Source organism: Erythrolamprus reginae, chromosome 2 (assembly GCF_031021105.1).
Source record: "Erythrolamprus reginae isolate rEryReg1 chromosome 2, rEryReg1.hap1, whole genome shotgun sequence".
NCBI classification, from domain to species: domain Eukaryota; kingdom Metazoa; phylum Chordata; class Lepidosauria; order Squamata; family Dipsadidae; genus Erythrolamprus; species Erythrolamprus reginae.
The window spans coordinates 88,119,357-88,146,734 of NC_091951.1; the positions used below are offsets into that span (position 1 = coordinate 88,119,357).

The 27,378-nt window shown below is 38.1% G+C and overlaps 1 protein-coding gene across 2 annotated transcripts in view; it reads right to left on the minus strand.

The window, feature by feature from the left end:
* Nucleotides 1-27,378, minus strand: part of IARS1 (isoleucyl-tRNA synthetase 1) — a 104,148-nt gene that overhangs the window by 52,928 nt on the left and 23,842 nt on the right. For both annotated transcript variants that reach the window (XM_070738605.1, XM_070738606.1), the window contains exons 13-20: nucleotides 23,006-23,104; nucleotides 13,748-13,874; nucleotides 13,003-13,076; nucleotides 11,053-11,247; nucleotides 8,386-8,472; nucleotides 6,917-7,000; nucleotides 4,245-4,392; nucleotides 185-305 (exon numbers count right to left, since the gene is read on the minus strand). In XM_070738605.1, the coding sequence (XP_070594706.1) occupies nucleotides 185-305; nucleotides 4,245-4,392; nucleotides 6,917-7,000; nucleotides 8,386-8,472; nucleotides 11,053-11,247; nucleotides 13,003-13,076; nucleotides 13,748-13,874; nucleotides 23,006-23,104 (935 nt within the window). The remainder of the gene's footprint in view (nucleotides 1-184; nucleotides 306-4,244; nucleotides 4,393-6,916; nucleotides 7,001-8,385; nucleotides 8,473-11,052; nucleotides 11,248-13,002; nucleotides 13,077-13,747; nucleotides 13,875-23,005; nucleotides 23,105-27,378) is intronic.

Consider the following 27,378-nt stretch of genomic DNA (forward strand, 5'->3'; position numbering starts at 1 on the left):
AGCAACACTCTACAACAGTGATAATATTCTACCATACCCCCTCCCAAAAAAATGCTTATAAAAAACCTGGTCAATTTCACTCAATATTCAACAAAGTTGTAAAATCTTATGCCTAAACAGATTGAGCATGCATACAGGTCACAAAGGCTAATTTGATGCTGAAACACTGATAAAATGTACGCACCGGCCATCTCCGTCCTGAAGAATTGAATCAGTGATTGTGTGAAGGAAAGGATCCATTTATCCATGATGTTGCTGCTTTCTTTAATTGTATTCTCGTTGTAAAGGAATTCCTTCCCATCTTTCTAAGAACATGGATTTAAAAATAAAACAAGGAATATGGAAAATGTTCTTAAGCAGAACTTTTGAGGGTTTAACCAAGGGTTAAAAGCTAGTATTTTTGCAATAAATATACATAAAAACATGATTTTCGATTCTTGCAACTCATGGAGAGCCAGTAATAAATTTCATTGTAATTAGGACAAATTCTTCTATATGCAAACAACTGCTGATATCCTGTATACCTGAGAATAAAAAATATTCTATGAATGACATTCAAAAGTTTACTATCTACTTCAACAACTACTATTATGCCATGCTAATTTTCTATCTGATCCATCAGTTCAAATAGTTTGGCAAGGATATTATTTATCTTAACAACTACTATTATGCCATGCTAATTTTCTATCTGGTCCATCAGTTCAAATAGTTTGGCAAGGATATTATTTATCTTAACAACTACTATCATGCCATGCTAATTTTCTATCTGGTCCTTCATTTCAAATAGTTTACCAATGACATTATAATAGTTTCAATTATAATAATAAGTCTAGAGACCTTTAAAACTAGAAATAAATGCTTTCAAGATTCTCATTTAAGGACTTTTATCTGGAGTTCACTCCCATTATAATATTTATTCATAAATAAATAATTTTATTGGCATAATTGCCAGAACACATCACTTATACAAATACATTTTCTAAGCAATGAGCACAACTATAATGAGACCATCATTTCAGTACCAAAATGCAGTTCAGTGATTTAATATATATTTTTAAAAACTAAAATATTAGGGCAAACTTGAGTTGCTATATTGTGAGGAGTGCCTGGGGAGACTCAGAAATAGCTAATTAATTATAAAACTTTGAAGATCTGCTTATAAAGGTGACTGCTAAAAAAAGTAAAGCAATTTTGTTTTCTACTTTTTGAAATCTGCTGCCTTTATTATAAGGTCTCCAAAGTTATTTGGAAAGCTCGAATATTATAAGAGGTGTATAATTACAAGCTCCTCAAATGATCAACATCTGACAAGCAATATCATATATTTGAGAATATATCTGTGATAAAGTTTTCCCTACCAAATAACCATCTGTTAGTTTCTCTGTGCAATGACTTTTCTGAAAAGCAATAGTAGCTGAGAGCACATATTAAATTTTTCAACAGGAACAAACATTCATTATACCAGGAATCATCAATGACGTTCTCAAATACATTGAGACTGAAGCCAATGTTTTATTACATTCTGATAGAGACAAACAGTTGTTGTTGCTGCTGTTGCTGTTTCTGCTGCTATTATTGCTATTAAATTCCAAAGATTGATCCCAGAGGCAGGGGACATATAGGAATAGCAATAGCACTTAGCTATACCATTTCACAGTGCTTTACAGCCCTCTCTAAGTGGTTTACAGAGCCAACATATTGCCCCCAACAATCTGGGTCCTCATTTTACCCATCTCAGAAGGATGGAAGGCTGAGTCAACCTTGAGCCTGGTGAGATTTGAACTGCCAAATTGTAGGCAGCGGGCCATCAGCAGAAATACCCTGCAATACTGCACTCTAACCACTGTGCCTTTTATTCTTATACCTATGATACTGATGGGATAGGAGGCAATTTGTCATTTACACATCTTGTTTGCTTCTCATGGTGGCAGTGATTTTAATTTATGAGAGTTTTTTAAAAATAAATTCATCCCACTGGTTATAACAAAAAGTATTATAAGGCTATGCTAATTTAAAGGTGGCCAATTATCAATTAAGGACTGACAAAAACAGAAAGGGGCTTGGATTCAGTAAGCAAAAGTTTCAGCTATCAGAATTTGACTCATGAAGTTTCAGAAACTTCTAAAGACCTTGGTGTATCAATCTAGGACACAGATAAGTTTAATTTAAATCCTACAATGCTTTATTATATCTGTGCATAAGGTTACAGCCTAACAGCAATTATTCCAAAGTAGTTTCAAACGAACTACTTTTAAATCCAAAGTGCTACCTCTGATTTTCTGCTTTAAGAATGCTTTTGTTAATTAGATCATTGCACGAATGCTTTCAGCGAAGCCATTTTGATGGTGAACAAAATCCATAACATAATATTGGTTTATAAATTCACTTCAGAACCACCTTGCTTAAAAATGGAAATTTTAGGTCCAACTGCGATTGTAACTTGAAGACTATCTTTAAGTGGTCTAAAAACCAACTCACATTAGGAATAATAAAAGAGGTGGGCATGCTTAAAAAAAGAATAAAAGAAGGTTAGATGGTTGTCAATAAAAATCTTTTTGAAAGGGTCCCATTCAGGGAAAAGGGGACTTAATATCTGTTGAACTGAGAGCAAGGCAAGAACCATCGGATTAAAAATAAAATAAAAGAGAAGGATTTAGGGGTAGTGATTTCTGACAGTCTCAAAATGGGTGAGCAGTGTGGTCGGGCGGTAGGAAAAGCAAGTAGGATGCTTGGCTGCATAGCTAGAGGTATAACAAGCAGGAAGAGGGAGAGTGTGATCCCACTATATAGAGCGCTGGTGAGACCACATTTGGAATACTGTATTCAGTTCTGGAGACCTCACCTACAAAAAGATATTGACAAAATTGAACGGGTCCAAAGACAGGCTACAAGAATTGTGGAAGGTCTTAAGCATAAAATGTACCAGGAAAGACTTAATGAATTCAATCTGTATAGTCTGGAGGACAGAAGGAAAGGGGGGTCATGATCGAAACATTTAAATATGTCAAAGGGTTAAATAAGGCTCAGGAGGGAAGTGTTTTTAATAGGAAAGGGACACAATGTGAAGTTAGTTGGGGGAAAGATCAAAAGCAACATGAGAAAATATTATTTTACTGAAAGAGTAGTAGATCCTTGGAACAAACTTCCAGCAGACGTGGTTGGTAAATCCACAGTAACTGAATTTAAACATGCCTGGGATAAACATAGATCCATCCTAAGATAAAATACAGGAAACAGTATAAGGGCAGACTAGATGGACCATGAGGTCTTTTTCTGCCATCAGTCTTCTATGTTTCTTCTAAAAATCAGTATGATAGAATATTAGATGGTGTTGTAACTCCCATTTCTGGAGTTGAACTGAAGACTGGGTGGCCATATGGATTTTGCCAGGCTGGATTTTGTGAATTACAGAGTAATAAAACCAGGTATGATAGCCCCTATTCCAACTGACATATTTTCATTATGTCCAACTAATAAATAAGCTTTCATGAGCTGCCTCTCACTTCATCACTTACATAGATACACTCTTAACATGTCTTTTGTCCTACTATTCCATGAAGAAAATAATGGATTAGGTGACTTTACAGGATCCTCAAACTCATACATTTTGTGATTCTATAATTCTTTATTCGTTTTTCATCTTCTAAGTAGCCTTAGTTAATGTTTAATTAATGTCCCTGGCCTAGAGTTCTTCTACACATAAAAGTGACATTGGGGACTGGTGCTTTGCTCTCTTAACTTCCCATTGACTTTTTTTATTAGATGTATTTGAGATTTTGCACATGTAGTCTGCTATGCCCAACAGAGATGTTCACACCTACCACTATGAGGAACTCAGCATGGCATAAAATGTTTAAAATAGAACAGAATATTGAAAGCAATAGTCCCAGATTCAAGTATATAATGTTGGTTTTATAGCTGTGTGGATCTAAATGTAGACCTCTATACATTGTGTCTGATATTCTAATCATTGTGACAATGGTTCCAATAAGAGCAAAGATAAACATTTCCATTTAATTTTATAACTGCACTGATGCATATGGAGTGTAGTTTGATCTTAAAAAAAAATAAGTCGAGGAAACTGCCCAAAATCTGTGGGGGTCAGGGGGCATATAAGTTGAATAACAATAATATAAATAGAAACTATTAAAAAAGGAAAGCAGATCGTGTTTAAAATTGATGTTTAGTAATGGCAGAAATATCCCCCAATGTGCATTTATTGGCAATAATTGAAAGTTTTATACCTTGAGTTGCAGAATGGCAATGTTCTGAATCAGAAAGCGATAGGCATTATACCAGGGAAGGAAGACATCCTTCAGCACATCTCTTACTCCTTCCTCCTTGAATCTTAGGTTTTCCGCTCTTACAACTGGAGAATTGATAAGGTACAACCTATAGTAGCAAACAGAAACATAGAGAAAACTTTTTCTACTTTCGAATGTTCAGCAGCCACTTTAAACATTTGCACTTTTAACATTCTGACAATTCTTTCACTCACACAAGGAAAGATGGGTTGGTGTTGCTTAGCAACTTTGTTAACATGCGACGTTCCCTATTAAAACAGCAGCCTTAATCAATGGTGTTAATCTAATTGCAAGCCTTCCCCCACACAAAACTTAGCTACATAAAAATTTATTACCATTTGCAGAACATCCTAATAGGCTTAGGATATTTTATTAATTGCAATCTCATTTTATCTGCTGAATGCAACTGCAGAAACCCATTTGGAAAAGGCTTTGTTCTCAACTCAATTTCATTCATTTCAAGCAGTTTTTCATGCTTTCAGGCAATAGCTTTCCCCAACCTGACTTTTTTTTCCCAGGCACACTCCCAGAATTTCCAGCTAAACATAATTATGCAAGATTACCATGAAGACAAATTTTGGCTAAGATTCAAAAAAGCCCAAAATGTTCTTAATAGCTGATTCAGGCATACCACTGATTCAGAAGATGCTCAATAAACTTACTAGTCATGTCACATGACAAAGCTGACCCAGCTACCCTCTGTCCAGTCACCTGATTTATCTTGGTGCACCAACAGCATACAATCTAGAACCCTCAAATTACCTATATGTATTTCCCCCCCAACAGTTTATGCATGGTATGTTTGTGTGTATGTTTGCTTTTAATAAGGGTTTTTTAGTTATTTTAAATTATTAGATTTGTTGTACATTGTTTTATTGTTGTTGTGAGCTGCCCCGAGTCTGCGGAGAGGGGCGACATACAAATCTAAATAATAATAATAATACAGTGGTACCTCATGATACGAACTTAATTGGTTCCAGGAGGAGGTTCGTAAGGTGAAAAGTTCATAACATGAAACAATGTTTCCCATAGGAATCAATGTAAAAGCCAATAATGCGTGCAAATCCTTCAGGAAAACCCCAAACTTTAGAAGGGAGGCGAACAGAGGGCAGGGAGGAGCAGCTAAAGGGGGCGGGTGGAAGAAGCAAGGCTAGGCTAAAGGGTGAGTGGGAAGGAAGAAAGGCAAGGGGGGCACCCCTCCCCTTTCTTTCTTAAAAAGACACCCCCCTCAATGCTTGCAAAACGCCATTCTCCTAGTTAATTCAGTGGAGTCTTTTCCTCCCTCCAAGCCACCCCTCCCCTTTCTTTCTTAAAAAGACACTCCCCTCAGTGCTTGCAAAACGCCATTCTCCTAGTTAATTCAGTGGAGTCTTTTCCTCCCTCCAAGCCACCCCTCCCCTTTCTTTCTTAAAAAGACACTCCCCTCAGTGCTTGCAAAACGCCATTCTCCTAGTTAATTCAGTGGAGTCTTTTCCCCCCTCCAAGCCACCCCTCCCCTTTCTTTCTTAAAAAGACACTCCCCTCAGTGCTTGCAAAACGCCATTCTCCTAGTTAATTCAGTGGAGTCTTTTCCTCCCTCCAAGCCACCCCTCCCCTTTCTTTCTTAAAAAGACACCCCCCTCAATGCTTGCAAAACGCCATTCTCCTAGTTAATTCAGTGGAGTCTTTTCCTCCCTCCAAGCCACCCCTCCCCTTTCTTTCTTAAAAAGACACTCCCCTCAGTGCTTGCAAAACGCCATTCTCCTAGTTAATTCAGTGGAGTCTTTTCCTCCCTCCAAGCCACCCCTCCCCTTTCTTTCTTAAAAAGACACTCCCCTCAGTGCTTGCAAAACGCCATTCTCCTAGTTAATTCAGTGGAGTCTTTTCCCCCCTCCAAGCCACCCCTCCCCTTTCTTTCTTAAAAAGACACTCCCCTCAGTGCTTGCAAAACGCCATTCTCCTAGTTAATTCAGTGGAGTCTTTTCCTCCCTCCAAGCCACCCCTCCCCTTTCTTTCTTAAAAAGACACTCCCCTCAGTGCTTGCAAAACGCCATTCTCCTAGTTAATTCAGTGGAGTCTTTTTCCCCCTCCAAGCCACCCCTCCCTTTTCTTTCTTCAAAAAGGGGGGGGGGAAAGAAACCCCTTCATCTTAGCAGCAGCGGCTTGCGTTCGTAAGGTGAAAATAGTTCGGAAGAAGAGGCAAAAAAATCTTAAACACCGGGTTCGTATCTTGAAATGTTCGTAAGACGAGGGGTTCGTATCTTGAGGTATCACTGTAATAGCACTTAGACTTATATGCAGCTTCACGGTCCTTTTATAGCCCTCTCTAAGTAGTTTACAGAGTCAGCATATTGCCCCCAACAATCTGGGTCCTTGTTTTACCCACCTCAGAAGAATGAAAAGCTGAGTCAACCTTGAGCCTGGTGAGATTCCAACAGCCAAATAGCAGTCAGTCCGCAAAATAGCCTGCACTCTAACCATTGCCCCACCGTGTCTTATGTTTAAAATGTAAAGAACTTCCCATTATTATCAGCCAACATGGCTGGTAGCCATGCTATCCCAATTCATCCTGAGGACATCAAAGAGTCACAGAAATTACTGAGAACAGAAAGAGAAAAAGGGCACATTCATACCTCAGCGCATCAGCTCCATAAGAGTTGACAATATTTTTTGGATCTGGGTAATTCTTCTTTCGTTTGCTCATCTTTTGCCCATCACTAGAAGGGATTAAACATAAGAAATATAACGAAACACACCTTTTTGGCAGTTTTCAAATTAATTCAACTTCTCATGAGAAATCGGTTCCAATATGTTGTGGCTAGCTCTGGCCCAGCTCCTGCCCCAAGGAATGTGCAGGTGGATGTGGGGGAAACATCCACATGCCGCAGGCCTGTTTTGCTCCCGATGGAATTTGCCGACGAAGCCTCCTCTGACCAAGGAAGCGTGAGTGACAGAGAAGAGAGGAGTTTGGCAGACAGCCCGGGAGGAGATCAATCATCTGTATCATCCCTGGATTCTGAACAAGAATTAATGACTCATCCACGCATGCATAGAGTGATGCATAGGAGACAACAACTGAAGGATTATTACAAGAGAAAATGAGGCCACCTGTGGTTGGGTGGGGCTGCTGTAATTAGTGCTACAGATAAAAGTGCATCCTGGTGTTTTAGCCTCATGGCAGTTTTTCTGATTCATTGTTTCGTCAAGATCGTGGTTTTTGTGCTGTTCAAGATTGTGTGTGGACTCTCTGGACTTTAGAATTGGACTCAATTTCCCAGTTATTGGGTGAGCAATTGGATTGTATTTAACCTGTGCCTTGTGTGTACCAGAAAAACCTTTGACATTTAAAAAGGGAGCTGTTTCTGTTTTTCTGTTTATAAAAACTTTGGGTTTTCCTTTTATTGTGTGGTGTGTACTTTCCTGGACTAATTACGCTGTAATTACGGGCGGTTGAAACACACCGGCAGATCACAATATGTTGCAAAAGTCAAGAAGCATCTATATTTTAAAATGCTGATGATGTGCTGCAAAATGCAGATGGAAAAAAATCAACCATTACTTTGGCAATCCACATTTAATAGTTTGGACTTGGTTAAGTCTCATTACCCAAATCTTTTTCAGTTTATTTTACCCCAAATTATAGTTGAACTTGAATCATTACTACTTCATTTTAAGGAGCCCAATGAATACATAATTTATGACTCCCACCATCTTGACCTTCTGCAAGAGTCTGAAGACTTGGTTCTTCCAATTGGCTTGGGCCCCCAAAGGGAGTGAGTAATTACATTGGAGATATTTGATCAACTAATAGCAGCTGCCACCTTACCACCACCATCACCACCACTCGTGTACATTCTACTTCCTTTGTATATATTCATAATATTATTATCTTTTAATTTTAGTTATAATTTGTATTTTTGTATCATTTGTATATATATTTATGATTTTAGGTTAATGCTGCAAGCCACTCAGAAGCCCTTTGCAGCAAGATGGGCAGAAACAAATTTAATAAATAATAATAATGACACAAAGGATTACCAATGGAAAAATATTCAATGCGGGAAGCAGAAATTTAATAAGGAATAAAATATATTATACTTGCCTGGCAAGAACTAGGCCATTTACAATTACATTTTTGAAAGGAGGCTTTCCGAAGAGGGCTGACGATAACACCAGCAAAGTGTAAAACCTGGGAGAAAAATGATACTAGCTGACTCTAGGCTGGTTGTTGTTAAAATAATATACTTACATTTTTGAAAATGTATAATTTTTCATTAAACCAAGCCAATTCTTTATAGTATATTTGAAAGAATGGAGATTTTAAGAACTCTTCATTTCCCAAAATTACATTGTGTTTACAGAAACCTCTGGAAAATATGAACTTATCTTACAATTACTGGCTTCTAATATAATCTGTCTAAAACATTTGTAGTTATGTGCTGCTCACTATAAATAGTGATGGGCGAACCTAACCCACACAATTCGGGTCCGTACCAAATTTTGCGGTGTTCGGTATGCCGAACACGAACACAATCTTTTTTCAAACTTCAGGCAAAGTTCGGGGTCGTGTTCGGCGTTCGGAGCTTTGACGTCACCGGCAGGTTGCTAAGGACGCCAAGGTGATCACTTTCTGGATTCCATGGAATCCAGGAAGTGATCACCTTGGCGTCCTTAGCAACCTGCCAGTGGTGTCAAAACTCCGCCCCCAGAATCTCTTCGTGGGAGGGATTCCCCGTTTGGGTTCGAGTTCGGGTTCAGTTCAGGTTCGGCCGAATTTTGCGTAAAGTTCGTCCAAACTTGCCAAACCCGAACACCGTTGGGTTTGCCCATCACTAACTATAAATAATATTTATATATTTATATATTTAAACCATTGTATTTTACCCATCTTGTATCTGCCCTCTGGAATGATATTCGCCCAGAGATCCAGATGGCTTCATCCTGATGTCACTTGTGCTATGCAGGAAGCTACTTCTGTTTCCCCCAAAATAAGATCCTGTCTTATATTTTTTTGAACCCTGAAATAAGCGCTTGGCCTTATTGCCATGCACTCAAAAGCCTGATTGGGCTTATTATCAGGGGATGTCTTATTTTGGGGGGAAACAGAGTAGTAAAACCTAACTTCCATATTTTCCTAGCTCTATGGCCAAAATGAAGTTCCGCCTGCAGGATTTCTTTGGTTATGTATTGTTTTGGGGAGAATTCACAATTTTTTTCTTTTACACTTTTAATTGAAAACTGCCCAGAATTATTGGGAGTCAGACAGTTTATTAACTGAAAATAAATAATCCTTACCCACCATATCATGACTGATGCAGGCTGCCTTACTTTGGCTCAGAAAGAAGATGCTTTTTTTAAAAGATACAAATTAGTGGCAAATGATCTGAACAATGGTGGACATGTAACCAGACAACCTTTAATGGGTTAAATTAATTCTTATTGCTCCCCTAGTTAAATTTAACCTTTGTAATATTTAGATAAGGTTTCTCTTTTTTATTTCCAATACAGTAGTACCTCTAGATACGAGCTGCTCTACATGCGAGTATTTCCAGATACGAGCTAGAAGGGGAGAGACATTTCTGTTCTACTCCTGAGCTGAAATTCGGGATACGAGCCGAGCGTCCACTAGGTGGCGCAAGAATCCTTGCTTTTGGTTAGAATCCTTGCTTTTGGTTATCTCGCAGGGGGAAAAAGTTATTTGTTCCAGAATACGAGTTGCCTCGAGATACAAGCTCCCTTATGGAACGAATTATGCTCGTATCTAGGGGTACTACTGTACTTGTCTTCTTATCTCTTCCCCTCCCCTCATCTTCAATTTTATTTTCCTCTATTTTCTATTGGTGTATCTAACACATCCCATGTTTCGCTTTTCTTCTCTTTTCCTGTTTCTGTTGGAAGGAGAAAGATTTTTCTTATTGTAGTTTTTCTGGCTGATAAAGCAATGAATACAATTTATTTATTTGTTTGTTTGTTTGCTTGTTTGTTTTTTGTTTGTTTGTTTGTTTGTTTATTTATTTAGTACTATCCTTGTCCCTTTGGATACTGTGATTTCAGACAATTATATATGTAGTATATGTTCATAATACTATTATCTATACATTTACAATAGCAATAGCAATATCATTTAGACTTATATACCGCTTCACAGTGCTTTACAGCCCTCTCTAAGCAGTTTACAGAGGTTAAGCATATTTCCCCCAACAATCTGGGTTCTTGGAAGGATGAAAGGCTGAGTCAACCTTGAGCCTACTGAGATTCCATCTGCTGGCAGCCAGTGATCAGCACAAGTAGCTTGCAGTACTGACTCTAACCACTGCGCCACCAAGCCTCTTACAAGTCTAACCCATTCACTGGGCTAAGGATTATTTTCAGTTTAAATTTGCTAAGTTAAAAGCAATGTATAGGATTTGGTTTGTGTAGGTCTGTAGATTGTGTAGATCACGCAATCAAATATTCAGACTGAGTTTGACACTTTCATTCATTTTTACTTAGTCCTTCACAAGGACCTGGAAAAGGTAGATGTTGTGTTGTGGTGTTAAATATGTTGTTGCAAGTTGTTCAGCTACAAAGCTGCTTTTTGCAATTAACTGGTGAATTTATTGCACCAAAGATATTTTTGATATTATTATTTATACTTCCTTTTGAAAGTATTGTCTTAGATTCTGGATCTTCCTTTTGGATAAAAAGCAGGGCTATTTTAAGATAAGATACTCTCAGCACACGGCTACATTTATAAAGTCTGGCATGGAATAAATAATAAAACTGTTACCATCCTCTGGTTTGGTCAATGCCTTCAGCAATGAAATCAGCAGGAAAAGCATCTTCAAATTCTCTCTTATTCTCAAATGGATAATGGACTTGGGCATAAGGCATGCTTCCACTTTCAAACCAGCAGTCAAACACTTCTGAAACACGATGTAAGACACCTTTGCCACAGCATGAAGGGATAGTTATGTGATCAACACTAAAGGAAGAAGAAAAAAATCCAGTAACTGATACTGAATATTTATTTCAGAAGTAGTAATGTAGCCCTCACTAAAGCTTTCTCATCATATTTTTCCCTAGTGTATATAGACAACATCAGTTTCGTTGGTTTTATCATTTCAATTAACAGCGATATTATATTATTCATAACATTGATGTTTGCTTTTGCAGAAAACTGCTGTGAACCAATCCGTTGAAATCTGTGTTACTTAATTTTAATAAATAAATAAATTATGGCATGGCAATCCCTAAAGCCACCCCTAATGCAAGATGGTACTTTTAAAAAAAAGCTCAGCAGTGGAGTTTGTAGGATTCCTTAAGAGGAAAAAACACCAACTTCTTTCATCAATTAAGGCCAGGGCTTCTTGTAAGAGGAGAACTCCTTGGAGGCCTCCTCTTTGTCAGAAACAATTCTCTTTTTTCCTGATCTGTACTGTGCTAGCTTCAAGTTTTTAGATCCTTTTGACTTTCTGAGCTATGGATTTATCCCCAGCTTTCAATCCTTAGACTATGTACCATTTCAGTTTCTGAAATTTCAGACTTCCAGGCTTTATGTCCCATCAGTTCACCTACGGACTTACTCTCTGTTCCAGTCTGCAGGCAAAAATTCTCTTAATATGACTCTTGCTGTACTGATGTCTTAGTCTCCTTTACAATCCCCAAGTGTCATCTTTAATTCACATTGAACAGATCCACAGCTAAACTAATAAAGCACTTACAACCAACACACCAATTCATTACTCCTCGTGAGCCTTGAACAGGAATGATCGCTGAAAGGTACCATGCTAGCTCGTTTATATTAGAAATAGATGTTTTTCACTGAATCATATATTTTTATATTACATGAGAACTTCTCCCTTATGCAATCGTACGCAATTCAACTCAGCCCAGAATCAATCTGTATCATCCAATAAAAATTATCACAGTGGTCCATGATCAGGATATTATTACACAGGTTGAAATGTTTTTTGTTTAGAATAGAATAGAATAAAATGGAATGGAATGGAATAGAATAGAATATAGAATAGAATAGAATAGAATAGAACAGAACAGAATAGAACAGAACAGAATATAATTTTATTTGGTTAAGTGTGATTGGATACACAAGGAATTTCTCTTGGTGTACATGCACTCAGTTGTACATAAAAGAAAAGATAAATTCATCAAGAATCATAAGGTACAACACTTAATGATAGTCTGGGTATCTATAAACAATTCAATCATATTAGGAACCAGTCAATATAAATTGTAAGGAGAAAAGCAACAAATTTACAGTCATACTGTCATTTGCGGGAGGAGATGAGTGATTGGAACGATGAGATTAATAGTAGTGTAGACTTAGGAAAGTGTTTGACAGTGTTGAGGGAATTATTTGTTTGTTTTGCCAGAAAAATGGCCAGATTAAAAATATCCATTTTTAAGAGGCAATTGTAAGCATTTCTCTCACCTTAACTTATCTGAATTTATTTGAAGGTAGCACCAGACTTAATGCAAGTGTTGTAGCCTGTTGAATTCTTATTCATTTGTACTGAACAAGAGCATGAGCAAGATTCTTTTCAAACACTTTCTCCATCAGGATATCCAAATGGATAAAAGGACACACCAAGAGTAATTCACACATGATGGCCCATATATGTTCTAAAATGAAGGCTTTGCGGGGGGTTTAAATAATGATTCAAAGTGGACAAATGATAAGCTTGGTGAATCTTTATTTGCCTCTAGAATAATTACAAACCTTTCTCTGTGGAGATCAGTGATTTTCACTCCTGACAGTTCTTCCAGTTCTGCTATAGACCCAATACAAATCACCTGTAAAACATTCAATACATTTGCATATTTATGTATTTTAAAAATAATAATAATAAACATTTTTCTAAATTTAAATTAGAAGCAATGATTGCAAAATAAGAACTCATATCATGGGTTTAACCAGTACGTTTTAAATGTCTGTTTAATTTTAAATGTGAAAACATCATTTTTCAAAATCAAATGCTGTAATCTTTTAATGAGGACAATATTTTTAATTTGACTTATAGTCTGCAGTGACAAAGGCTGGCTAAGATATTACATGTAGAAATGTCCTATGGGTCCCTTATCAGTTGCAAATGAGCCTATTCGCAGACAAAACTCAGAAATTAAGTGCCTCCAAAGTGCCTATCTTTATAAAACAATTTAGGCCAGGGGTAGGGAACATTGACATTTCTATGACTTGTGGACTTCAACTCCCAGAATTCCTGAGCCAATCATGCTAACTCAGGAATTCTGGGAGTTGAAGTCCACATGTCACAGAAGAGTCAATGTCCCTACTCCTGATTTAGGCTAATTCCAATTAGCAAGAACCTTATATCTGAACATGAGCAAGAAATACAAAGTATATTTATATAAAACATGATATGTAAAATATAAGCTGTCAAATATGTAAAATATAAGCTACGAATGATGATACAAATTTCATTCTCACATAGCCTTTTCTTACCTACCTCTTCAAAATCATCACTGACCCACAATGGAATAGGTGTTCCCCAATAGCGGTTGCGTGAAATAGCCCAATCCCGTGCATCTCTCAACCAGTTGCCAAACCTCTTCTCTCTCACGAAGTCAGGAACCCTGACCATTAAAAAACAAATAAAATATTCTTATTTATGTACTGCTCCTTTTCTGCACATTTAACCATAGTTAACTATCAGGAGAAATCTTCTCTCCTACTGCTAATGAAATCTCATCCCAGCAGCCTCAGCCATTAAGACTTAAATTTCTACCAACCTTGATTCTTAGCAATGGCCCATAAGGAGCATTATTCTTCTCCCAGTGCACTATTTGTTGTTCTTTCACATTTCATTTTTTTCATTGGGCCGCTCAGTGGTAAGCGGGCTCTTAGTCTATTCAGAGGCCCCATGCAAGATTCTTAATGCATGCCTGAATGTTTATTTTTATCTACTGAAAGCCCCCATTTTTCAATGGTTAATCAAAAAATATTAAATAGCAATATTTTAATTTTCTTGGACAAGAATCAGTCAAAACAGAAATTCATTCCACATTTCACTTTATAAAATAAGGGTTCGTATAATTTTTTTTTGGACCATACTCATTTTCATGCCCTATGAGAATGTAATTGTCTTCAAAGATTTTAGAATATGAACTTATTAAATTGTGCTCTTAATGCTGACCTTAGGAAAATCTTTAAAATCACAAATGGAATACTGAATTAAGATAAAAGAGCAATTGAGAGCACAATGTTAATGTGAAAAATGAACTTTGCAACCTTGCTATTTGATACAACAGCTTTCTGCTTCAAGATATAGAAAAATATATCTTGAGTATATAATATATTTTGAGTATAGAAAATATATTCCAATTTAATTTGGTAAAATAGAAATTTAGAAAGGAAACAATATAAGCAAAATTATATATTATTTTGTAACATGCTTTATATATTTTTTCAGTGTTTGAACATCCATATTTTTTATAAAAAATCAAGCACAGAATACAATACAAAAATATTAAAAAGCAGAATATATAGCAATTGCATTCCCTGCTCAAAGAGAGCACTTCTGAACAGCTGCAATATAAAGTATAAAATATAGAAATATTCCCCATAAAGCACTGTAGAGAATAGATTGTTGTTCTCTGATTGATCAATTGATTATGTGTCATCAAGCTGTTTTCAATTCCTAGCAACCACATAGCCTGTTCTCTAGAAACAATCAATAGGGGAAGGATGTTTTAGGTAACTATTCAACCCTGAGCAACCTCTAATATATAACACATATGGGCAAAAAATATTTAAGATGGGACATGCAAATAGGAGAAATGTACAGGCAGACAAACCCTTATAATAATGAGCAACAGAATCCCTGCAAGCAAGGCTGACATTAACAGAGATTCATTTCTTTCTTATATCTCTTCTCCCTTTTTCCAAATACCATTCAGGTCTTAAAACAACAAGCCTTCAACATGGCATTCCAGAAGGACTGTAACTCACAAGAACGCTGGGAAATCTCACCCAATTTTAAATCTGCCACAAATCAGAGTTGCTTGGAAGCTCACACTAGTTTTGTTTCGTAATATAACAATAGTTCCTTTTCTGGCATACACTGCAAGAATGACACCCAGTGAAGTGCAGATCACTGCTTCTGGTGCAGACATTCCTATATACCTTTTAAATTTGGAAGTTTTTTCTATTTGTTTCAGGGTGGGTTGCTACCGGTGCGGTGCAGGTGCTCCAGTAGTGGCCCGTTGATGATGTAATTTTGGCACAAATGCTCCAGTGCTGTCTGTGCCGCCATTTTAAAAAAATTTTCAAGGAATTTTCAGCTCTCTGAGCATGCGCAAAAGTAAAATCATCTCTTTAAGCATGCACAGAAGTGAAATCGTGCAAGGGAATGATGCACACCAGTAGATCAGTAAAAAGCCAATCAGTTTCCAGTCACAATTATGACCTATAAAGCCCTTCATGGCATCAGACCAGAATATCTCCGAGACCGCCTTCTGCCGCACGAATCCCAGCGACCGGTTAGGTCCCACAGAGTTGGCCTTCTCCAGGTCCCGTCGACTAAACAATGTCGGCTGGCGGGATCCAGGGGAAGAGCCTTCTCTGTGGCGGCCCCGACCCTCTGGAACCAGCTCCCCCTGGAGATTAGGATTGCCCCCACCCTTCTTGTCTTTCGCAAACGCCTTAAAACCCACCTCTGCCATCAGGCATGGGGGAATTGAGACATCTCCCCCATATAGTTTTATGTATGGTATGCTTGTATGTTTTTTAAATAATGGGTTTTTAGATATTTTTTAAATATTAGATTTGTTCTTTGTACATTTTTATTATTGTTGTGAGCCGCCCCGAGTCTGCGGAGAGGGGCGGCATACAAATCTAATAAATAAATAAATAAAAGGAACCCATCCTTTAGTACAGCGTTTCCCAACCTTTTTTGAGCCGCGGCACATTATTCATATTTTCAAAATCCTGGGGAACACTGAAGGGGGGGGCGCTAAAGAAAAGTTTTGACAAAAAAAAATCTTCCTCCATTTCGCTCTATTTCTCCCTCACTCTTTCTCTCTCTTCCTTCCTTCCCTTCTTTCTCTCTCTCCATCCCTTTCTTTCTTCCTTTTTTGCTCTCTTTCTCTCTCCCTCCTTCCCTCCCTATATGTCTTTCTCTCTCCCTTGCTCTCTCTGCCTCTCTTGCTATCTCTCTTTCATTCTCTCTTTCTTTCTCTCTCTTTCTCTCTCTTTCTCTGCCTCTCTTGCTATCTCTTTCTCTCTGTCTGTCTCTTTTTCTCTGTCTCTTTCTCTCTTGCTAGCTCTCTTTCTTTCTCTCTCTTTCTCTGTCTCTTTCTCTCTCTCTCTCTCTGTCTCTCTTGCTATGTCTCTCTTTCTTTCTCTCTCTCTCTCTGCCTCTCTTTCTCTGTCTCTCTTTCTCTCACTTCCTTTCTTCTCTGTGGAGGCCGGCGAAGGTTTTTCTTATTTTAAATGTTCCGGGTGGCAGGGGGATGCGGAGCCCGCACGCACACACACCCGACATTCCAAATCCTGCCTCAGCTGTGAGAAGAACGCCTGCCCCGCCTGTCCTGTAGCCCTTTCGCTGACAGCCTGGGACAAAAGCGCTCGGTGAAGGGACTGCAAGAGGGGCCGGGCGGGCGTTAGCAGCTGGATGAGGAGGACGAGAAGCTGCTGCAGCCACCCCCAATCCCCCCCCTTCCCTGGGTACCTTCCAAAGGCCCCTGGAAAAAGGCAGGAGGTAGCAACGAGGCGCGAGGACAAGCAGGCAGCTTGGCGGAGGGGAAGCGCTGAGGGGCTCTCCTCCTTCCCCACCCCAGCACTTCTCTCCCGCCCTGGTTTTTGCTTCGCCCGCAGATTTTCCCGCAGTTCAAAAGGAGGCAAGAGGTGCCCTGGATGAAATTGCGGGGAAATCATGGGGCGAAGCGAAAGCCAGGGCGGACTCGCAAAGGCGGGCTCAGGCTGCATGAGGAGAAAGAGGCGGAAGGAAAGAAAGCGACGGCAACGGGACCTGCAGCTCAGTGGGCGTCTCCTCGTTGGATGGAATCCTCTCTTTCTCAAGCTACTCCCACCATGGCTGCGCGCAGTCCCGGCGCCCCTGGCTGAAGGTCGTCCTGTGGCTGGACTTGGGCTTTATGGTTGCTTCCTGGTTCCCTCTCCTCCCACCGCCTGTGTCTACCGCCAGCGCCTCATTCCTCGGGCCGGAGCTGCCGCTTCCTTCCAGGCAGCCCAGCCACGCTGCCGTAGAAAGTGCAGAAGTTATTGCCGCTGCCTCTGCCTCCACTCAGGGAGCCATCGTGGTTGAGCTGAGCGAGAGGAAAAGGCGCAGTGACCACGGTGGCTCCCTGAGTGGAGGCAGAAGCGGTGGCAATAACCTCTGTGCTTTCTACGGCAGCGTGGCTGGGCTGGCCGGAGGAAAGCGGCAGCTCCCACTCGAGGAACCCACGGCAATGGCTGCCGGCTTGGTGGGAGGCGACAGCGGGAGACACAGGCGGTGGGAGGAGAGGGAACCAGGAAGCGACTGTGAAGCCCAAGACCATCCACAGGACGACACTCAGGCAGGGGCGCCGACAGCGCCCTGCCCAGCTGGAGCTTCCCTAGGAGCTTCGCAGCACACCTGTCCGTGTCTCGCGGCACACTAGTGTGCCTCGGCACACCGGTTGGGAAACGCTGCTTTAGTAAACCTGAAATCAGAGTCTGAAAGGCAGCCCAAGAAAACAGAGGAAGGGAGGGAGGGAGGGCGGGAGGATGGATCAGAAAAAAGCCATTTGGACTTCTGGCACCTTCATTAAAATAGTTTTCCTCTTTTTATACTTCTCTGTATCCTGGCTAAAGTTTTATATGCTCTTCTTGTCTTTAGAATACTACCTTTGTATTTCTTTTTTATTGCTTTTTAATTAATAACAAAAAAGAGAAAAAAAGGAGCAAAACGCAAAGGTAACAGTGATGGAGATACATACATTGTTGAAGAGTAGAAAAGAAAAAATACCAAAAAAGTGCTTTAACGAAAAAGTGAAAGAAATATGACAAAGTAAAAATATATGTCATTATAACAATGAACACATAGAATTCTATATATACACCTGTCTAATGTAAATACTATTCAAGTACATATACATTCCTAATACATGTATTGGACTATATTTCAATGAGCGTGAAGACCTAGCTCTGCCAATTCATGCGAGGATGAAAGATGGGCACGCAACCCTGGGGCGGTTGATGGCCTGAGATCGCTCTCTCTGCCTTTTAGCCTACCTTTTATCCTTGCTTTTATCTGGTTGTCAACTGTATTTTTATTATTTTAGTTATAAACTGCCCAGAGTCTTTTAGATGGATGGTACACAATTATGTTTGTATAGAAAAGACTATCAAAAACCACCCTTTGCTGGAGATGTAATAAGGATAATGGTTCTTTAAAACATGTTTCTACAATGCCCTTACCAAGTTTGGGGAGAACGTTATGGATTATATAAACATGGTTATGCAACAAAAGTTAAAATTTTCAGAGGATTTAAAAAAAAAAAACACCATACACCTAGTACCGTGATAGCGAACCTATGGCACATATGCTGGAAGTGGCACATAGAGCAATTTGTCCAGGCAGACGAGCTGTTGCCTGTTGCTCTTCTGGATTCCATCGTTCCACAGCCAGCTGGACTTCACATGTGCGGGAGCACTGGAAACCGGAAGAGCAGTCGCCCAGTCTGCATATGTGCACTGGGAAGACGAACTTCCTGGTTTCCAGTACACACATGCACACTGGCTCACTGATCTTCACATGCGCACCAGAAATTAGAACACAAGGTGGCTAGCACGCATGTGCAGGCCAGAAACAGGAATATCATCTTCCCAGCGCATGCATGCGCACCGGGCAGCTGATCTTCCATATTTTGTGCGTACCCCGGTTTTGACACTCTATGCCAAAAATTTATTTATTATTTATTTATTTATTAATCAGATTTGTATGCCGCCCCTCTCCGCAGACTCGGGGCGGCTCACAGCAGTAATAGTACAATGCAAACAAATCTAATATTTAAGTTTAAGTTAATTTAAAACCCCAATTTAAAAACTAATCATACATACTAGCATACCATGCATAAATTTTATAAGCCTAGGGGGAGGGAAAGTATCAATTCCCCCATGCCTGACGACAGAGGTGGGTTTTAAGGAGCTTACGAAAGGCTAGGAGGGTGGGGGCAACTCTGATATCCGGGGGGAGTTGGTTCCAAAGGGTCGGGGCCGCCACAGAGAAGGCTCTTCCCCTGGATCCCGCCAAAAATGTTCACCAACACTGACCTACTATATGGAATTTGTCAACCAGATAATGTAAATTGATTCTCTGTGCCCTCACTATAAATAAAAAAGGTATGGCTCCATTTATTCAATGGTTTGAAGACCTTATTGCAGTTGCCACTCACGAGCAGATTGCTTTTAGACACAGATTTTGTATAGCAAGTGTAATACAAGATGAGACTCATTTATACAGAAAATAAGACTAGATAATTTTTTTTACCTTATCAAATAACTATTGTTGGTCTATACTTTGTTATTAACAATAACCAATCAACCAAATAAGAAAAGAGTTTTTAAAAGGAATGTGTATTGTGCTATACAAATTTTGCAAGTTCCTTAGCCCTACAGGGACGTACAGAAGAAATTTATGTGCCCTTCTGGTTTTATATCCCACCAGGAGATACTTGAGAAAAGCAATTATTATACTGTATACTGCCATCTAGTTTTACAATCTTGTTATGGCTTGCTTACCATATGTTCTTTTGGAAAATTACAGTCAGTTCTAAAGTATTGGACCATAAAATCTGACTAGTTCAATCTGCACTCAGTCCGTGGGGTCCATTAGTCAACTCACCACTTACAACTTACTTTGGAACAGTGTCCCAAACTGTGAGGTGTACCTTCCTTAGGGAGGTGCCATTTTAGTTATACATTGTTACAATAAATCCACTTTTCCCAAAGTTTCGCTATATTGTTTTCCTGGTTCATTTGTGTTTGTTTTGTTCTTTGGAAGTATACAGTAGAGGTGATACATATATTTAGACGGCACTAAAGGGAGGTGTGATGGCGAAATGTATAGGAATCCTTGCTTAGTTAAATCATAGTACAGAACTCCAACCTTTCTCAGATAAGGTAAAAACATTCTATAACAATTCTCCAAAACAGATGCTATTGGTTGCCCTTTCACCCAATAATTGTAATGGACATCCAATGGAAAAACACCCGTTAATCAGGACACCTGATGAGGAATTGCCTGTCCCCTTTTGACTTTTTTTTAAAAGACATTTGGCCCCCTCAACTTATGCTTTCTTAGATTCTCTTTTCTGGGAGTGAATAAAGGAGTGAATCGCCACCAGTTGCCATTTTTCTTTTCTAAGAATAAATATTAGCTTGCACATATTTTTGGAGAGACAAATACTGGAGATGACAGCTTCATTTTAAGAAAAAAAGATAAAGAACTTTTAAAAATGAGAGTGGGTAGCCATGCTGTTGGTTATTGAGATATCTCACAGCCCATGAGCATCACATGGGGAATTTCTCAGTCCTTCAAGATAGACAAGATCAAGAAACAAGATGCTGCCTAGACCTAAAATTATTCTTATTAGAATGGCCATAGTAATGGAACCCGTCAAGTCTGAATAACCTTTTCTTCCTCTCTTTTATCTTGTTATGAATAAGGGGATGCCACGGTGGCGCAGTTGTTAGAATGCAGTACTGCAAATTTTCTGCTGATTGCCGGCTGATTGCAATTTGGCAAATTGAATTTCACCAGGCTCAGGGCTGATTCAGCCTTTCATCTTTGCAAGATCAGTAAAATGGGGCCCAGATTTCTGGGGAAAATATGCTGACTCTGTAAATTGCTATTAGTTGCTTTATAAATCTCTATCTTTGTATGGGCTTAACCCGTAAATTTAGCTGTTTGTTGCCTCACTCCATCAATGTACTCCTTAATACTTTCTCTAGAATTTTAGAATGGTAAGTACAGCTGCTCTTATGGATAAGGAAACAGAACTTCAGATGTGCGTCATTTATAAAATAAAACACTATTTACATAAAGCATTTGTATGCAATTTCTCATTTTATATATTCAAATTTGTTTATTTGGATAGTTTAAACTTGCCATTTTAGAAAAATGATTTTTAGTTCTTTCTTTTTGACAGTTGCATTTAACTTAACATGAGTGACAAGTTGCACTTTGTTCATTCTAGTTAGTAGTTAATTGGAATCTTGATTTTTTTATTAGTAAATTCCTAAATATAATACAGGGAGTGAAATCAATATTTTTTAAAAATATGATGCTGCAGTATCTTATTAGAAGTTACGGTTATTCAATTTTAAATGATCACCAAGTTCATAGTTCATTATAGTTTGAGATCAGCTATTCCTAAATCTTAAAATATGTCAGTTCAAAAGTATATTAGTATTAAGCTATCTCATTAAAAACTAATTAGCAATTCAATTATGCTATAAAATTTGCCAAATCATATTCAATCTAGTTCATCACATAAAACACCTATAAGGAATAAAAAGGATTCCTAAGAGGCATTGTCCTATCAATCAGCAATTATTTTATAGTCATCATGATAAATTCCAAAGATTTTATAGAATCCAGATGTCTTTTGTCTTCCAGTTTTTATACTTAGAACGCAGCAAATTCCTCAAGAGTCTTGACTGAATTAACAGACAACCTTGTACCTTTACATGGTGCCAAAGTGGAAGAAACTGTAGATATTTTGAGCATTCCTAAAATTTTTGATATTTAGTCCCAATATCAATATATAATGATCATGTAAACATAAAATGCATTTTAAAATATCATTTTAAAGTGTCAAAATGTGGAAATTAGTCTCATATTGTTGCCAATTAGCATACAACATAGTTTAATAGTTACTTTTCTCATTAACATATAAGCACTGTAGTATGTATAAAAGGCTTTACTTTCTATACTCTATTAAATCCTAAATTCATTTATCTGCTTTATCATAAGCTATTGAGTAGAATCTGTGTGGGTCTAAATATTTCTGACCAAATCTTTTGTTCATTTTTATGCCCAGTCTTTTTTTAGTCTCCTCGCAATCTCTCATAGGAACCATCTTTGAAGAACAATAGGTTGGCCTTTATGAACTAAGCATTACCTATTGATTAATGCATCTCTTTCCTTCTTTGGAACCAGTTTTGTCAATACGTGAATATTTTAAAAAAATAAATAATGCATGTTGAGGAATATATTGTTAAGTCTGCACAGATATAGAAATTATTTCTAATCTACATGAGGAAAATTAAAAGGACAGATCATTATGCCAAAATGCAACACCTAAACCCTTTTAAAATTCCTGCTAAAACAATTTAAAAGCACACTCATAAGAATATGTGTGTGGGGGGGGGGGGGAGAGGGAGAGAGAGAATCAATGAACACAGAACTATCCTGACCTTAAAAGAATAAAGCATAATGTAACATCAGAACCTTGGGGGAATTGTGATTTTGTTAAAGATTTTTATGACACAAAACACATTATACTAATTAAGACAGAAAAACAAGATATAAAAACAGGATATAAAACGTGAGCTAAAAACAAAGAATGGTATCTGGGTACTTTGTGAGCTTATCATAATGAACCACCGGCAATACATCTTTAAAAAAGCATCTGATTGCAATCAGACTTTAGATTTAACTAGATACAGTATTTAAACAATTTGTTGTTAAACAGGGGGGGGGAATAGTAGATCACAGTACCAATAACACTGAGAATTGTTCTCCAGCAACTTTTCCACCATGTGTTCCACACGAACAAACCAGCTCGGAACTGCTTTGTATATCAGTGGTGTATCTGACCTGAAAGAAATTGAAAAAACAGGGGGAAAAATTGGTTTTTTAAACTATCCTGCAAAGTTTGAATGACCATATTTGGTTTCCATTTAAAGTGAATGGATAGATTCCAAGTGATTTTGAATGAAATACTGTATTATTGTACCTGTTGCACTCAAATCTAATTAAATTGTTTATAGAAATGTTTTAGCATATCATAATGTACGGTACTCTTTTAATGAAATCTATCGAAGGTTCATTATGCCAACCTTAGAAATATTCATGAGTTTTTATATTTTGCAAACAAATGCATTTAGCTACAGCTGACTTAATTTTTTTGCCACACATAAACCAACAGACCCCCAGTTCCCCACTTTTCTATATCTTGCCCATGATTTTCTTCAGTTCCATTCACATTGCTACTAGATGGGCACGATGAATGACAAAAACCTCTTAAGTTGCCTCTTATTTCATGAATAATGCTGAACCTTTTTATATCAGTAATGGAACTTGTATACAGGAGGAAAAAGGAGTGAAGACTGCAGGCAAAAGAATGAACTTTATATAGAGAAAAGAGAATATGAATGTTAACTTTGGAATGAGTCAGAAGAAGCCAGTCTTTCCTGTCCTTTCACTTCCTCATTATTGGAATATTTAATTTTGCATTCTATTTCATCAACAAGATTGTTCAAACTGGCTCTGCAGTCATTCAGGTAATCATTTTGTGTCTGCCTAAGGATAAGAGAAAGGGACAGTGCTGGGAAGAGGAGATGGTAAGCAAGCAAGAAAGGGTCATGTTGACACTTCAAGCAGTCCGTGTCAGGCCAAAGCCATCATTTGAGTTGGAGATTCAATGGAGTCAGACTATATTTCATTCTGTTTAGGAGTCTGAGAATTGAGGGCAAGAAGTCCGTGGCATACAGTGGTTGTGGTGGTGACTCAGATACACCAATAGTGCACACACCTCCAAAGCAAATATTTATTCTATTAGCATACTTATGCGAACATCATTCCTCATAAGAACTACAAAAAGATATTGACAAAATTGAACGGGTCCAAAGACGGGCTACAAGAATGGTGGAAGGTCTTAAGCATAAAACGTATCAAGAAAGACTTAATGAACTCAATCTGTATAGTCTGGAGGACAGAAGGAAAAGGGGGGATATGATCGAAACATTTAAATATGTTAAAGGGTTAAATAAGCTTCAGGAGGGAAGTGTTTTTAATAGAAAAGTGAACACAAGAACAAGGGGACACAATCTGAAGTTAGTTGGGGGGAAGATCAAAGGCAACGTGAGAAAATATTATTTTACTGAAAGAGTAGTAGATCCTTGGAACAAACTTCAAGCAGATGTGGTTGGTAAATCCACAGTAACTGAATTTAAACATGCCTGGGATAAACATATATCCATTGTAAGATAAAATACAGGAAATAGTATAAGGGCAGACTAGATGGACCATGAGGTCTTTTTCTGCCATCAGTCCTCTATGTTTCTATGTTTCTATAGGAATCCCAAGGAGAATAACGTTATATTAAAAGTTTTTGTGTTTGCTGTGTGTGCACCCAAGTGATGCAATTGCAAAAGTAACACCATCTGTTAATTTGGTTAGTCTGTTGGTTTATAGTATTTGTGCAGTGCACATATGCATGGTCTTGTTTTTACTTTTGATGCTGAAATTCAGGATATCTGCGAGGTGAAAAGGTAACCTTCAGAGGCCCAGGCTACCCATGCACACCTACATTGAGTAACCCATCATTAACATATTAAGTACGGAACTTTATGCTTGACGTTAAATGTCTCTGTTCATCTGTTTTCATTATATACATTTTGCTTTTGTTTGTGGAGGAATCAGAAGAAATTTAAAAACGTCAGAGCCTATCCCAGTTGTCCTGCTGAGCTTGGGGGGAGGGAAGTGTTTTTAATAGGAAAGTGAACACAATCTGAAGTTAGTTGGGGGAAAGATCAAAAGCAACGTGAGAAAATATTATTTTACTGAAAGAGTAGTAGATGCTTGGAACAAACTTCCAGCAGACGTGGTTGGCAAATCCACAGTAACTGAATTTAAACATGCCTGGGATAAATATATATCCATTGTAAGATAAAATACAGGAAATATTATAAGGGCAGACTAGATGGACCATGAGGTCTTTTTCTGCCGTCAGTCTTCTATGTTTCTATGGAGCATTGTGTTACCAAGGAAGGGACTGTGGGGTTTTTTCTCCTTGATTCTGTTTGCTGCAGCTTTCTATAGCAAATAGAAAAAGAAGAGTTGTTTTGATCAGCAAGAGTCCGTGCATGACTCATCACTGCTCTTTTCCCAGGTATGCCACCGAGTATTGAGGATGTACATGCAATTTACATTTAGAACATCAATGCTGGAAGCCATGAAGGGAGGGAGTAATACATTTTTTATTTTATTTTCACAGGACCGCTTCTCTGTTAGACATCAGCAGGGTTTTTTTTTTTTGGGGGGGGGGGGGTGTTTGGGATTTTTTTGCTGGGAGGGTGGAGTTTGACAGTAAAAAATGAAATGAAAAAATGAAAAATCCTTAAATACAAAGGTGGAAGGAGACAGCATATTCCTGACGATCTTTTGCATTTAAGCATAGTTTTAAAAGAGGAGGTTTGTTTTTTATTTTACCATTTATTAAAATTACACTTCAATAATGGGGATGAATGTAATGTTTTCTACCAGGAAAGCTTCAAGCCATGGAGAAAGTAACTGACTGAAAAGGTTACCTGTTGTTTTAGAAATCAAAAACACAGAGCCAGCTTATCTGTCCCTCCTCATACTCATTTTGGTTACTATATCTGTATTTCCCTGCTTCGTCTACTGCAAAAGGTAACTGCTAACACTATCAGATTTGGACTGCAAAAAAAAATGTGTTTGGTTTGCAGGTGTGGGTGTGGCTCTGTCCTCTATTCATCAGGATATCATTTCAATATTTCTATTAAACTCAGAAAGTTTACTATTTTTGAACTATTTTGAAAGCTGAAGCCAGGTGAGAACCCGACAATTTACATAATGTTTGGACTGAGAGCATCTTTTAAAGCAAAGTCTAACTTTAAATATATATAAAGACCTACATAATTGTATGTTTGGATGATAATCTTTGAATTCAAGAATTTTCATGATCTCTGTTTTATTGAATGATTTCCCTCATCTCCAACTTTTAAAAAATCAACTGGCTGTAAAATTCCAGATTTAATTTATTAGATTTGTATGCCGCCCCTCTCCGAAGACTCGGGGCGGCTCACAACAACAATAAATACAGTAAACAATAATACAAATCCAATTAATAAAAGTAGAATTAAAACCCCTTAATATTAAAAATGACCATTAAATGACCATTAAGTGGCTGAAAAGTATTAAAATATTTTTGGTACCTCTTCGTGTAATCATCCAATTTTTTGCAGGCAAGATTATGTTTCATATAGGAAACAGGAATTTTAAAACTGATTGATGTTTTGTTTCAGTTGAAGCAAGAATAAACAAATCCTTCCTAGATGTTCCTCTTCCGAGACTATGGTTGGCCCCAAAACAAGTTGGCACCTCTGAAATGCAATATTTTGTAGCCAATTTGAGACAAGAGAGCCAGTTCAGGCTAGTTGGATAACTCTGGCCTTGCTTTTCGCTCTAGGAAGCAGGCTATGGCAAACCACTTCTGAAAAACCTTGTCAAGAAAGCTGTAGTGATTCATCCAGCCAGGCACAAGGAGTCAATACTGGCTTAAAGGTATTTCCCCAATCCCGCATTGAAAAAAAGCATACTTTCCCTTTTATGTACACCTATACTAGTATTCTACTTTTAGACAGCTACATAATTTGAATACAATTTTTTTAATTTTTAAAATAAGAATAAAGTAGTATATTTTTTTTCAAAAATATGTGATTAAGCAGGATGCTCATTTTAAACTCGTGTTACCCACCGCATACAAAGAAAATGCAATAAAAATGTTTTATAGGTGGCATATGCCCCCCGAAAGGCTAGCAAAAATGTACACCAACCTCAAACCTAACTGTTGGAAGTGTGGGGAGAAACAAGGTTCATATTTTCATATGTGGTGGACCTGCAGACAAGTTAAAGGAATCTGGCACAAACTTCAGAAATGGATAAAGGAAATAACTAAGATTGAATTAGAAATGAAACCTGAAATATGTTTGCTTGGCATTATTGAAAATCAGATGAATAAGGAACATTATTACCTAATACAACATCTAATAACATCAACGAGAATAGCTATCGCACAATTTTGGAAGAATGAAAACATGCCAAATGAACGGAATTTAATTAAAAAA